The sequence below is a fragment of the Phascolarctos cinereus genome, unplaced genomic scaffold (genome assembly GCF_003287225.1).
Source record: "Phascolarctos cinereus isolate Bilbo 61053 unplaced genomic scaffold, phaCin_HiC Scaffold_726;HRSCAF=1367, whole genome shotgun sequence".
In the NCBI taxonomy this organism is placed as follows: Eukaryota; Metazoa; Chordata; class Mammalia; order Diprotodontia; family Phascolarctidae; genus Phascolarctos; species Phascolarctos cinereus.
Window position 1 is genome coordinate 311,414,484 of NW_027556098.1, and position 14,055 is coordinate 311,428,538.

The window sequence follows — 14,055 nt, forward strand, 5'->3', positions numbered from 1 at the left end:
TGCTCTATCCACTGCACCACCTGGCTGCCCCCAGACCCTGAGCTTCTTGAGAACAGGGGCTGTCTTTTACTTTCTTTGTATTCCCACCATACTGCCTGGCACATAGGCTTAATAAATGCCAGTTGACTGAATGACTGGTATGACTTAGTTATTCTTAGGACCTGGAAGATAGATAACTTGTGTGGCAGGAGGGGAGGAAAGGTCCCTGGACCTAAAGAGTAAGAGTCATAATGCTTGATGACTCAAAGACTGCCTCTATACCAAGGAAGGTAGAATGGCACTGAGTGGTGATCTACAAAGGGAATAGGCTGGAAGGACACAGATGGGTTAGAGTAGGCTGGGAGAAAACACAGTGGGGAAGATCTGAGTCCATTATGGAATTTTTCCAGAGTCCCTGGGTGGTGGAGGGTGAGATAGGACCTAAGAATTCTCGTCTCTAGTCAGACAGGATTCCCCTGAGACTTTTCCAAATGAGTCCCAGAACTTCCTAGCCCTACAGGGCTTTGCCTTCTCCTTTCCAGAAGCTATCCGGCACCTCCTTATGGATCTGAGTGGTTCCAGGAGAAGGAGTCCCAGGTCTGGGAACTATTCTTACTACGGAGCTTGCCTTCTCTATGGTCCTGTTCCTGAAAAGGTAGAACCTGAATGTCACTCCTCACGGTGAGGATTGTTTTCATGCCCAGAAAAATGCCTTGGTCCCCTATTCTGCATTCCCACATTGCTCTCTGCCCCATCACTGCCTGGAAAAGCCTTCCCAGCAGAGATAGTTGCCTAGGATCCAAATGGATATTGGTGGGTGGAAGTGGTATCCATTTCATCTTCCTTAGTTTCTAATTTCAAGTTTCTGCTTTGCTTTTCTAAAGTCTAGCCTTTAACTGGTGAAACCTGGTCATTTCTTGTCTTTCTTTGACCTCTTTAGTTCCTAACCCTTAGCTCTAGAAGAAATAACAAACTATCTTGTCTTCTAGCTGAAATGCCTCCATATTAACACTTGACTCTGGAGATTACTAGGTGGCTCAGTGGATAGAGCACTGGGTCTGGAGTCAGAAAGACCTGAGTTCAAACCTGTTCTCAGACACTCACTAGCTGTGTGACCCTGGGCAAGTCACTTAACTTCTGTTTGCCTTAATCTACTGGAGAAGGAAATGACAAATCACTCCAGTATCTTTGCCAAGAAAATCCCATACAGGGTCACGAGGAGTTGGATATAACTGAACAGCAAGACCAAGATGACTTTGGAAGTACAGATGGTGTGTCTCATCTGAGTAAAGCAAATTAAGATGTCAATGAGACCACTTCAGGTATAGCAACCCCTGAGTAAGATTGTGGAGTCCTAGGTCCAAGTCATGGGATCATAGGTTTTCGAACCGGAAGGACCATCGTAGATATTTTGAACTAGATGTTTCACAGGACTTTAATCTCAACGAGTCCAAAACTGAATTCATCTTTTTCCAAATTCAGCTCTTTTCCAAATTTCCTTATTCTTGTCAAGGGCACCACCACCCTTCCAGTCATCCAGGTTTGCAACCTGGATTTACAAAGTCATCTCCTACTCCTCCTGCTCACTCACCTCAAATACCCAGTCAGTCATTTGTATCTCTACAACACCTCTCAAATACATGCCCTTTGTTCTGCCCACACAGCTACCAACCTGCTTCAGGCCTTCACTCCCTCTCACCTGTGCTGTTCAATAGCCTCCTGACTTATTTTCCTACCTTAAGGCCCTTCCCTTTCTAATCCATCCTCTCCATCAGTGGTGTCGAACTAAAACAGAAACAGGGGCCACTAAATTGTACATAAGGATCCCCATGGGCTCCACACTTAGTTTTAGAATGTAATATTATCTCTGTTTTACTGTATTTTTATTCATTTTGTTCAATATTTCCCAATTACATTTTAATTTGGTTTGGTCACACTTAGGAGTATTGTCAGCCACTGCCTATTTGACACCTCTGCTCTAACCAACTGCTAAATTAATGTCCTAAAGCATAGGTTTGACCGTGTCATCCCCCCTACTTAATAAACTCCATTAGCTCCCTCTTACTTTTGTTTTTCAGTCATTTCAGTCACATCTAACTCTTCACGACCCCATTTTGGGGTTTTCTTGGCAGAGATACTGAGTGGTTTGCCATTTCCTTCTCCATCTCATTTGTGGAAACTGAGGCAGACACAATTAAGTGACTTGCCCAAGGTCACCCAGCTAGTGTCTGAGGCTGAATTTGAACTCAGGAAGATGAGTGTATTTCTGGAATGCTCTCCTTCTCCCTAAAAGCCCCTAAAACTCTTGGTTTCCTTCGAGATTCAACTCAATCACTCACCTTCTGTAGGAGACTTTTCCTGGTCCTCTCTTACTACTAGCACATTCCCCTCTAAGATTACTTCAAATTTACTTTATAGGCATGTGTATATGCCTGTATGTGGACTTAATGTCTCTCCCATTAGAATGTAAATTCCCTGAAGGCAAGGACTGTTTTGTTCTTGTCTTCTGACCTATAGGGCTTGAAATAGTGCTTGGCACAAAGAAAGCACTTAATAAATGCTTTTTGCTTGATTGATCTGGTCTAACCTCATTTTACAACTGAGGAAACTGAGGCCTAGAGATAGGGTGACTTGTCACAGAGTTTGTGGTAGATCTTAGACTTAAATCTAGGTCTGTTGATTCCAGATCCAGTGATCTTTTAAACCATAGTATATTGCCCGCCCTTCCACTAACCTCCTTTATAGCTTTGGGCAAGTCATTTAATCTTTCAGGGCCTCATTTTCCAAATGCCATGCTGACCTTCTCAGAGACCTTCCAGCTTTAATGATTCAATCATACTCTCTGACATTAGTTGTGTGACATCTAGATCAAACAAGGAATCATCTGCTTTGATTAATTCAGAAGGTAGAAATCCTAGATATTTTATCACCAGGTTTCCATCCCTATGGGATTCACAGTTGTGTAATGAATTGAAGTCAGATTCATCTAAACTAAAAACAATTAATACTTTCTCCTGAACCAGTCCTATATCTCCAGCTATTTATTGATACATCCACTGAACCTGTCATCTTTTACTTCACCAAACTATCTCTCCCCCATGACTTCCCTATTTCTGCCAAAGGAATTAGTATCCTAGACATTTAGTCATTTTTCATTCTTTCTTCTGTGTATATCCCCATGTCCAAATCCTATCCATTCTTCCTTCGATAAGTCTCCTGAAGACTGAAATATCTGAAGTATATGGACTCTAAAAAATAAATAAGTAAAAAGATTGAAATGTCCATATCATTTGACCTAAAGAACACACTGCAAGGCATATACTCCAAGGAGATAAAAAAAAAGAAAGAAAAAGCCCAATGTACACCAAAAATATTAAAAAAAAATGCTATAGAAAGTGGTACTTATGGTATTTATTCTTATACTTTCTATAGTAGCAAAGTATACAAAGTACATACCCATTGATTAGAGAATGGCTAAGCAAATTATGGCATATGAATGGGATGGAATATTACTGCACAATAACAAATAATAGCTATGAAGAAGATAGTGAAGCATGAGAAGACATATGAACTGATGTAAAGTCAGCAGAACCAAGATAGCAATATACACAAGCAGTCTAAGTGGAGAGAACAAGAAGAAGAAGTAAATGATGTATAATTGTAATGACAAAGCTCAGCCCAGAAGAAGAAATTAGAGAATGAACCTCCCTTTCTTCTTTGCAGAGGAGAACTGCTGTGTTAGAATGTTGCGTATTTCTCAGACTCAGTTGATGTGTTAGTTGGTTCTGCTGAATTGCTATTTTTCCCCCTCTCTTTTTTTGTTTTTGGGGATGGCTTGTTGGATGAGAGGAGAGAGGGATATATTTGGAAATGAAGGTCATATGAAAATGAAGGCTATCAATAAAACTTGAGAAAAAACCTAGACTATTAACTACGCTTTTTATATTCACATTATAACCCTAGTTCAGTTATCATATTATCTTTAGAAGTGGTCCTGCCTCTAGTCTTTCCCTACTCCAATCTATTCTGATGACCACCATCTCCACATTGTTTTCCTGAAACCCCATTTTTATCACATATATCTTCCGGGAATCCTACAGGAAAAATGCAAACTCAACCTGACCGTCAACATCCTTCATAATCTAGCCTGCATCTGACAGTTCAACCTCATCTTCCATTACTCTCTAACACAGACCATCTGTTCCAATCAGGCATGTGTTGGTTTGTTCATGTGGTTTAGCCTTACCTGTAATGTCCAGTTTATCTAAACTCTCACTGACCTTAAAAGCCCATTCTATTTGCAGCTGTTCTGTGAAGGCTTCTTTGACCACTCCCTGTGACAATTCCCTCCTCTGAACCCCTATATCATGAATTAGAAATGCCACTCATTATCCTTATGCTACTTATTCTATACTGTGTACCACTTGTTAACTTTTCACGTGCAAATGTATCTTATTTCACCAAATGGACTGTAAGTTCCAAGAGGGCAAGGTCCATGCCTTTGATTTCTTTGTATCTCTCTATTAGGTAATGTAGTGTCTAATCGAGAACTTTGTACATAACAACCATTCAAATATCTATTACTGATTTATATACCTATCACTTTTACTTTTTCAGAGGACTCTCACATTTTTATAGTTTTATTCTCAAAACACCCCAATGAAGGAAGCCACAAAGTATAATTACTGTTTCAGAAATGGGACGATTGAGAATCAGAGGATGAAGTGATTTGTCTAAGGGAGAACTAGAATCTTCTGAATCCTAGGACAAAGCTCTGGTAATTAGACTTCCTTCTCTAGGCTCCTTTCACCATCATCCCCTTATTTGCTCTGACAATGCCCCCCCCACCCCATCTCTCAGACCCATTGCTATTAAGAGACATTGCCCATTAGCGGGTAACAGATTTGGTTCTTATCCTACAGACCTGCCAGAGCCGTACGTGTAGGACTTGGACATCCCTGGGCCCCTGGAAATACAATGTGTTGGAGCATTAAACTTGATGTGAGAAGAGACAGAAACTGGGATTCTCTTTGGATTTCAACTACTTATATGTTATATGTTACAGAGCAGGCCCTTTAATGTCTTTGGAGCTCAGCTTCTCCATCTGTGAAATGGAGGGAAAGCTTCCTTTCTCTCAGCTGGTAAAAGTACGAAAGAGATCATAGATGAGAGAAAATATTTTCCTTAAGGCAAAAAAAGTGCAAGGTGAAGCTACAGAGCAAATGTTACTTTGTGTCCCTCTCTCACCTGGGGCCCTAAAGTATGACAGTGAGCTTTGAGTTCACTTTTCTCTCTTAATTTCCCACCTGTATTTCGCTGGGCTTCTCTATTATGTCCCCAGGAACCTCATTATCTTGCAAGACCACATCAGCCTCGGTACTCACATCTTATCAGTGCCCTTTGCCCCCGGGAACCCTCTGGATGGAGGATGAAGTGGAGACCTCCTGCCCAAACCTCCATTTAAGGAGGTTGTCAAACCTGAGGCCGATCCATCTTTTCATTTTGCACCTGCCTGCCCTCTTTCGACTTCTCCATCAGCTCCTCCTCCCCACCTCTAACCGTATAGCTTCCCTTTCCCCCATCTTTTCAGCTTCCTTTTGTGGATAGTTTCCCTCATTAGGTTGCAAGCTCTTTGCACAGTGCTTGGCACATAATAGGCACTTCATAAATGTTTACAGACTGACTCTTTGGAGTCATTAGTAATTGGCAGGGCAAGAATGCTGCTTTTCCTCAAATAAGAGGTTTTTCCTGAGGAAGTGTCAGTACTCATGGGAGGTAGAAAAGAATGAGCAATTGATACAGCAAGAAGGCAAGAATCAGTTTTATGAGACTAGGCTGAGTTTGACCCTGGGCAGGTCAAAGAGAAGCTTAGGTTTCTGTCTGAATGCCGTTGGAGGAGTTCTGGACAGTTCAGCGGATACCACCTCTTCTCCCCCCAACCCCCATACAAACACACACACACACTCATGCAAATACACATCTCCCCTTACAAACACAACACCAAATATGCACACAATGATATACACACACACATGTAAGAATATCCATGGAAAAACACTGTAAAACAGAAATGGCCAGAGGTTTCCCATGGCTTATACATGGAAGTATTTATAGATATGCACACACTCACATAGACAAATGTGAGCACACACAGCCATGCAGACACGTATGTACAGGTACACCCACACAAGCAGGCAGACTGGGTCATACAGCCTGCCTCATGCACAGATACATACATATGCCCAAACTTTATCACTTGCAGAATCATAGAATTTGAGAGTTAGAAAAGTGAGGTTTCTTCCAGTCCACCCAGGCCACCTGATACATGAAAGAGATCCCCACTATTATTTACTCAACAAGTGGTTGTCCAGCCTTTGCCCACAAGGATGCAGCAGATTTTACCCTCAGCAACCACCTTGGAAGTACCCTGACCATCCAGCAGGATCAGTGAAATCCTGTATTACTGTTCTTTCCTTACTTTCCACTTCCTCCCCCTCTACACACACGCTTCCAGACCTGCCCTTCAGGGGTCTCCTCAGAGAGAGAGGCCCTGCCCACCAATAGGGATGCTGGCTTCTTTCCCAAAGTTTGTCTTTTCCCTAGTGTGAAGGCTTGGTTATCCTCTGGCCTATTCTCTGGAGGATGTGGGGATGGGGGTGGGGCTGGTCATGGAGCTCTGGGTAAGGGGGAGGGAGGGACTACAGAGGGAACAGTCATAGGATGGGGAGCTCCAGGCTGGAACCTCCAGGACTTGGCAAAGGTCAGCCGGGATCTCCCAAGCCTGGGTCTTATCGTAGTTCTGATGCTGGGAGGAAGCAAAGGAGGGAAAGACAGAAAAAGAAGGCACCATTTTGTTCTCCAGTGTCTGTGGCTCCTGGGATGTGAGGACTAATGGTCAGAGTCCCAGGTTTCATCTGCCTTCCTCCAGCTTTAAGTCTCTCACCTTAGGAGCTGCTCAGGAATCCCAGGGGAACAGAATGGGTCAGGTGGTTGAGATGAAGGAAGAAGAGATTTGTGAGATGGAGGAGTACCCAAGCTTGAACCAGTCTGGAAAAGGGAGGTGGAAAGGGAGGAGGGAGGGCTAACACCTGTTCAGAAACCAGACAAGGATGTCAAATGTCCTTTAGCTAGCCTAGGGTTGGGGGATCAGGGCAGTGGCAGTGGATAGGACACTAGAACAGAGAAAATATACCCCTACACTGGTAGAATTTTGTTTTAAAATTTAAAACAAAACAAAGTATGAGATTGGTCCCCACCTCTTCTTAATCATAGAAAAGGTGGGAAGTGGTGAATACAGATAGCACTCTCCCCAAAGGAATGAATGGTGTGTGTCTTGGAAGAAGGAAGGTTAGGCTATTAGTTTCCCAGTCTTCCACCACATCTCCCTAAAGTTATTGCCTCCATTTAGCAAACCAGTTCTTCAGCCTCCTCAAATAGCCCTCACCAACATCTGGAAAGTTGGGGCTGGGATAGGGGAGCAGTACCCTGGAGGATGAGGCAGGGAGGGTAAGGTTGGGGCAGAGGGATGCTTCTTACCGTCTGTGGAGGACTGCCCACTGTCATTTCCACGTAGTAGCCTTGACCAGACTTGCCTCTCAGGTTGTCCACCATCTCTACAAAACTGCTTCTGCGGCTGGACTCATCCAGTTCCTCGATGGCCTCCCGAGGCAGCCGGAGACCCAAGGAGAGTCCACTCTTCAGGGGGAGCCGGATTCCTGGCTGGGTGCACAACACCCCTGAGCCCATCCACAGCAAGACCCAGGGCAGGGCTTGAGCCATGATGCCCCCAACCCTCTCAGTCCCTCTCTAGATCCCTCTCCTCCCCCTTTCTTCTCACCCCCTCCCCACTCCCCAACTCTTTGGGTGGTGGTGATGGGCAGGCTTCTTAGGAAAGGGAGCCCAGGGGCATTAGGATCCCACACCCAACAGGATCACTCAGCTGCCCTCATGCTTCAGGCTTTGGAAGTAGGACAGAGAAAGAAATCTCCTGAGTGCAAGAGAGAGTGCCCAGTGCCACATCTAGACAGGCATGCAGCCCCATCAGGCATCTAGAAGGGGGAAGCTCAGGGCCCCTGAAGGGTAAGAGTGCTGGGCATGTTGAGCGGATAGATTTTTTTTCTTGTCCTCTTGGTAGACGTCAGCATGAGCAGGCGGGTAGGGGAGGTGGCAGGGGCTGCTTGGGGCTCTAGGCTCCTACAACCTTCATTTTCTGATCAGGCCCCCATAATCCCCCAGCTCCATCCAGGCTGGGAAGGCGGAAAGACTTGTGGCGGTTGCTGTCAAAGCCAAAGGGTTTTTGCTTTTCCCGGGGATTCCTGGGAAGTGTAGTCTTCCCCTGACAGCCAGTCCAGCTTCCGGAGCAAGTTAGGCAGTCTTGGATGCCCTCTGCCGAGAAAGAACCAACTCTTTCCGGAGGCTGAGGCAAAAGTTTATTTTGGCCCTGGAAGGCAGGGAGGAGTCGGCAATGAGGAGGAAAAAGGGCCAAGAAAAAGCTCTCGGATTGTTGGTGTTAATGGAAAGAAGAGCTGGTCTGGGACAAAAAGGGGAAGTTTGGGGTGTCTCAGACTCTTGTTTTGTAACTTTTCTTTTTGCAGGCCCACACTATCAAAATTTCCTCTCTGATACTCCACAGATAGCAGAAAGTGTCCTGTCTATATGACTATGATTACTATTATTAACTTTATTAGCAGCAATTCGGCTTACAGAGTATAAGTGTGAATTATTATTACTAACAATAAAAACACGGTTAATGATAATAATAAAAATCATAAAGAATAACCTTAAATTAAAGAGAAGATTTAATTAGAAAAATTAGAGGCTGGGAGTAAGCTAGTTAGTCAGGGCTTTTCTGCTGTCTTTAAAATGATGGGGAATGCTATAGGTAATGCACCACACTGTGTTCTTCGATAGTCATTTTATTTAATTATGGAGCATGTTAGTTGCATGATATAGAGGAAAGTCCCCTGCATTTGAGTCAGAAGATTTGCAAGATAAATTAGTAATTGAAGTAATTTCAGAGCTCCAGGAAGTCTTGCTGAGCTAAAAGCAAAGCTGCTGATAAGCTTATGACTTGCCTGGAGGGTAATTTCTTTCTTCAAAAAGTTGAGGGGAAACCCAGGGGAAGTGGTATTCTAGCCTATAAAGACTACAGATTGAGAGTTCTAAGTGCTTTACAAATAATGTCTCATTTGATGCTCACAACAATCCTGTGAAGTAGGTTCTATTATCCTCATTTTGCAGTTGAGGAAACTGAGGCAGACTGAGGTTATATGACTTGCCCAGGGTCCTACTGTGTCACCTAGCTTTCTCATGGAATGGGCCATCGAAGTCATTTCATCCATTCCCTTTATTTTACAGAGGAGTAATTTGAGGTCCAGGGAGATTAAGCAATTTGCTCAAAATCACAGAGGCAGAAAGTGGTAGAGATAAGATCTGAACCTAAATCTTTTGATATAAAATCCAACACTTTTTCTTCCACTGTAAGATGGAGGTTAAGGATAGTGAGAGTACCTGTGATTTCACTGATCCAATCAACAGTCAGTGAGAAAATTCTTACCAAGGCAGGTGGGCACCTTTTCTGAAATTTTGGATCCCAGAGACCAGCCAGAACAGAGAAGTTAAGGAACCTGCTCAGGGTCACACAGTTAGTGTGTTCCAGAGGTCACATCTGAACTGAGATCTTCCTGGCTCCTGGGTTAGTTCTCTGTCCACTACCCCACTCCAACGTAGTAGTGGCTAAAGTGCAAAGGTAGAAACTTCAGGGGAAAGTACCTACTTACTCTATTCCATTCTAGAGTTTGTGGTAGAGGAGGAGGAAGCCAGGCACAGTTTGATTTACATCCTAGATTTTGAGAGAGTGTGTTTCAGAGAGTTTAGAGGAAGGACAAGAAATCAAGCCAGGAGAGGTTTGAAGTTCTCAAGAATGAAATTCTAAAGATAAAAAGAAAAACAATCATCTAAAGTCATGGAGCTAACTGGAGAGACTGATATGGATGCCCAGGTAATTTAACAACCAGTTTAGTCTTTTTAAAGAGGACAGAAGATGGAAGCAAGGGTAGATGACAGAAGAGGAATTAAAGAATGTGGTGGGAGCCTTGTAAGAATCATGTCTGGAACACTAAAGCTAACTGTCAGTTGAGGCTACTGAAAGAACAATAGACAAGGACTTTTAAAAAGCTGGTTGGAAGCAAGAGGAAGATTAAAGAAGGAATGGGATCACTGCGCAGATGGATTGGATACAGAAAAGGAAGAAGTATTTTGACATATTTCCTGTTTTCCCTACTAATGAAAATAATCTTCGAACTGGGAAGAAGGGCTCAAGAATGGTTAAAAGGGATAAACGAAGACATGAGGAGTTACAGTAATAACAGCAATAGCATCAGTAAGGACATTTAGATGGTACATGGTACCTTTGAGAGGCAGCATGGTATAGAGGGTAGGTGGGCTGTGGAGATAGGAAGCCTTCATTTCAAGTCCTGTCCATACTGCATACTAGTTATGGGATCATGGACAAGTCATTTAATCTTTTAGTATTTCAGTATCTTACTAAGACTGAAAGTTATAAACAAATTTTGATAAAATTGCTACTCTGGATCCATAGGGAAGGCAGGGGGCATAGCAACTGTCTTCAAGTATTTCAAAGGCTAAGGAAGAGGGCTCAGACTTGTTCTGTTTGGCCCCAGAGGGCAAAACCAGGAGCAAATCTAAGTTTGGTGTCAGGAAAAATTTCCTAACAATTAGAGCTATAGGAAAGTATAATGGGTTGCTTCAGAATGTAGTGGGTTGCCCCTCACTGGCCCAATTCCCCTTAGTGCCTATGCTATCCCTCTATAGATCATTTCCAATATATCTTTCTTGTAAGGAGTTATTTTCATATTATTTCCTCCATTAGATGATGAGCTCTTCAAAGGTAGGAACTGTCTTTCGCCTTTCTTTGTATCAGCAGCACTTAGTACAGTGCCTGGAACACAGTAGGTGCTTACTAAGTGCTTGCTGATTTGTTGACTGGAGATCTTCAGCTGGGGGCTAGCTGACTACTTTTCAGGCATGTATGGGGTTCTCTTTTGGAGAAGGGTTGGACTAGATGACTGCTGAAGAAACTTTCAATTCTAAAACTCAGTGATTCTGTGACTGAAATGGTGAGGGACCTAGAGATTATGCTTCAGGAGGATTGGTGGAAGAAACTGGATGCATTTTCTTTTCAAATAGTATTTTATTTTTTTCCGATAACGTGTAAAGGCAATTTTTAACATTCATTTAAACTTTTTTTGAATTCTAAATTTTATCCTCCCTTCTTCTTCTCCCCCTGTCTAAAAAGGCAAGAATTTTAAATAGGTTATATATGTGCAATCATGTCGAATGTATTTCCATGTTAGTCATGTTGCAAAAGAAAACAGACCAAAAGGAAAAGACCATGAAAAACATAAAGAAAGTGAAAATAGTATGCATTTAGACTCCATCAGTTCTTTCTCTGGATGTGGACAGCATTTTCCATCATGAGTCCTTTGGAATTGTTTGGAATCATTGTATTTCTGAGAAGAACTAGTCATTTGTAGTTGATCATCACACAATGTTGCTGTTACTGTGTACAATGTTCTCTTGGTTCTGCTCACTTCACCTTGCATCAGTTCATGTTAGTCTTCTGGGTATGTTTAACTGGGAAGAGATCTAGGGTCTACATCATGACCATCTTCAGTGATCTAAAGGGTTGCCATATAGAATAGGGATTAGATTTGTTCTTCTTGATCCACAGCATAGAACTAGTACTAATAAGTGGAAACTGAGAAGAAGCAGATTTTGACTCTATATAAACAGGTTTCCAAAAGTGAAATGGACAGCCATGAGATAACGAGTTACCCCTTCTTAGGTTCTTCAAACAGAAATGACTACTTCTTGGGCCTGTTGTGGAAGGCTTTCCTTGTCAGGTATGGGTTAGACTAGATGTGCTCTGAGGTTGTTTTTTTTTTTTTTAAAGGCAATTGGGGTTAAGCGACTTGCCCAGGGTCACACAGCTAGTAAGTGTCAAGTGTTTGGTTTGAGGCCAGATTTAAACTCGGGTCCACTTGACTTCAGGGCTGGAGCTTTATCCACTGTGCCACCTAGCTGCCCCCTTCTGAGGTCTTTTAAACTCTGAGATTCTGTGAATCCCAAATTGGCTATGTTCCCAAAGTTATCTAATCTCTCTTCCTGCCTTTAGGTGGGATAGTCTCTTTTCTACCATATCATTATGGATATATAAAGATTCTTTCTGTTCAAGTAATATGATGATGATAAGTCATATTTATATACTATGTTAAAGTTTTATAAGTGATTTCTTTGTAACAATCCTGTGAAGCGTCATAGAGTCTTTCTCTTCAAGATGCAGCTTAAGCACCATCTTCTATATAAAGCCATTCCTAATTTCCTCAACTTCTAGTGCTCTCCCTCCCAAACTACCTTGTATTTAACTATTTTGTATGCATCTGTATTTATTCATCTTATATTTAAGTTGTTTTCATTCTTTGTACTTTGTATCTTCAGCACCTAGCACAGTGCCTCACACATAGTAGGTATTTAATAAATACTTGTTGATTGGCAATATTCCCATTTTACATTTGAAGAAACTAGGTCAAGGTCTTAATAATTAGGTCCTTCAGCTGCCTTTCCCTATCTTCTCCTTATTTGCTCTAATTTTCTCCCACTTTCAAAAAGAAACCTTTCCCAGTCCCCTTATTTTTAGTGTCTTCCCTGTGTGCATTATCTTCGATTTATAGTGTATATAGCTTGTTTGTACATAGTGATATTCCTTTAATTTTCATCACTGAGGTCTTGCGTGTTCAAGGGCGGACCCCTTAACTTTCTAGCATATCAACTTCTCTATCTACAAAATGGAGAAAATGTTCCCTGCCCTTCTCTCTCTCTCTCTCTCACAGGGGTGCCATGAAGCAAAGGCATTATAGATGAGAAAGTTACAAAATAAGTCCACAGGGTCAATGTATTTTAAGTCCATCTCTTGATATTCAATACTCTCTCAAGTCAAATAATTGGCATTACATTTTAAGGAAGTAATTTATTAAAAAAACATTTGTAAAATTATTTTTATAGATGTGCTATGTGTAATGAGGAAAAACTGGAAAGTCTACCTGTCCGATGAGGGAATGTTTTAACTTTATATATTATTTTTCCAGTTTTTCCTTATTATATAGAATGAATGGATGAAAAAGTATTAATTGTTTACAATGTTCCAGGCACTGGGGATACAAATCCAGAAAAGCTAGATAGCATCTACTCTCAAGGAACTTGCTGTCTAATAGAGGAAGACAATACATATAGTGAAATGTTGGCAAGGAAGGGGGTGTTTTAGCCAGGAAAGTCACAAGGATAGTGAGTTGAATCATAGAACAATTGATCCTTTCTAGAAATGGTAATGTGAATTTGAATGTTATTCTTCAGAACTAGAAGTGATAAGAGGAAGGAGACAGGAGTGAGGTTCATTCTGCATTTATATAGAGCACTGTTACAAACATCTTTGTGAAAATAGTTTTACTTATAAGGTACTTCCTTACAATATATTCCTAGTAGTTAAATACAGAGTTCATTATATTTATCTGTGTTCTCGTCTTATCTTTCTCCTAGGCTGTAAGTTCTAAGGGAACCCTGTCTCTTTTAAACTTTTCTGTTTCCATACACAGTAGGCGCTTAATATATGTTTGTTGACTGCTGAGCTACTTAGTAGGTGTGATTCTGGAGAAGAGATTTAATCTCTAATCTTAATTTCCTCACCTGTATCTGAAGGCAATAATTAGTTAATCAAGCTACTGATTAATTAATGGATAGTAGAAATCCTGTAGGTTGCTTCTTTTTATCATGGGTTTATGTTCCGATGCTCAGACTTTCCACTACGAACTCCAAACTAACGCACATAGATCACCCTGAACTACAATTTCCGTCATGCAACGGGCTATGCGTAAGGACCACACATAATCTGATAGGCCCTTTAGCCAATCCCATGCTACCGGATGCTCCAGCAGACCTATAGGCTGGGGTTAGGGGCGGGATTTTCCGTTGCTAGGCTGTCCCCATCCCGGAAGTAGTTGT

The 14,055-nt window shown here is 42.0% G+C and overlaps 1 protein-coding gene across 1 annotated transcript in view; it reads right to left on the reverse strand.

Annotated features, from left to right (window-relative positions):
* Positions 1-8,426, reverse strand: part of BACE1 (beta-secretase 1) — a 33,441-nt gene extending 25,015 nt beyond the window's left edge. The window contains exon 1 of the mRNA XM_020989684.2: positions 7,516-8,426. Coding sequence (XP_020845343.1) covers positions 7,516-7,758 — 243 coding nt within the window. The 5' untranslated portion in view covers positions 7,759-8,426. The remainder of the gene's footprint in view (positions 1-7,515) is intronic.
* Positions 8,427-14,055: the final 5,629 nt, after the last annotated feature.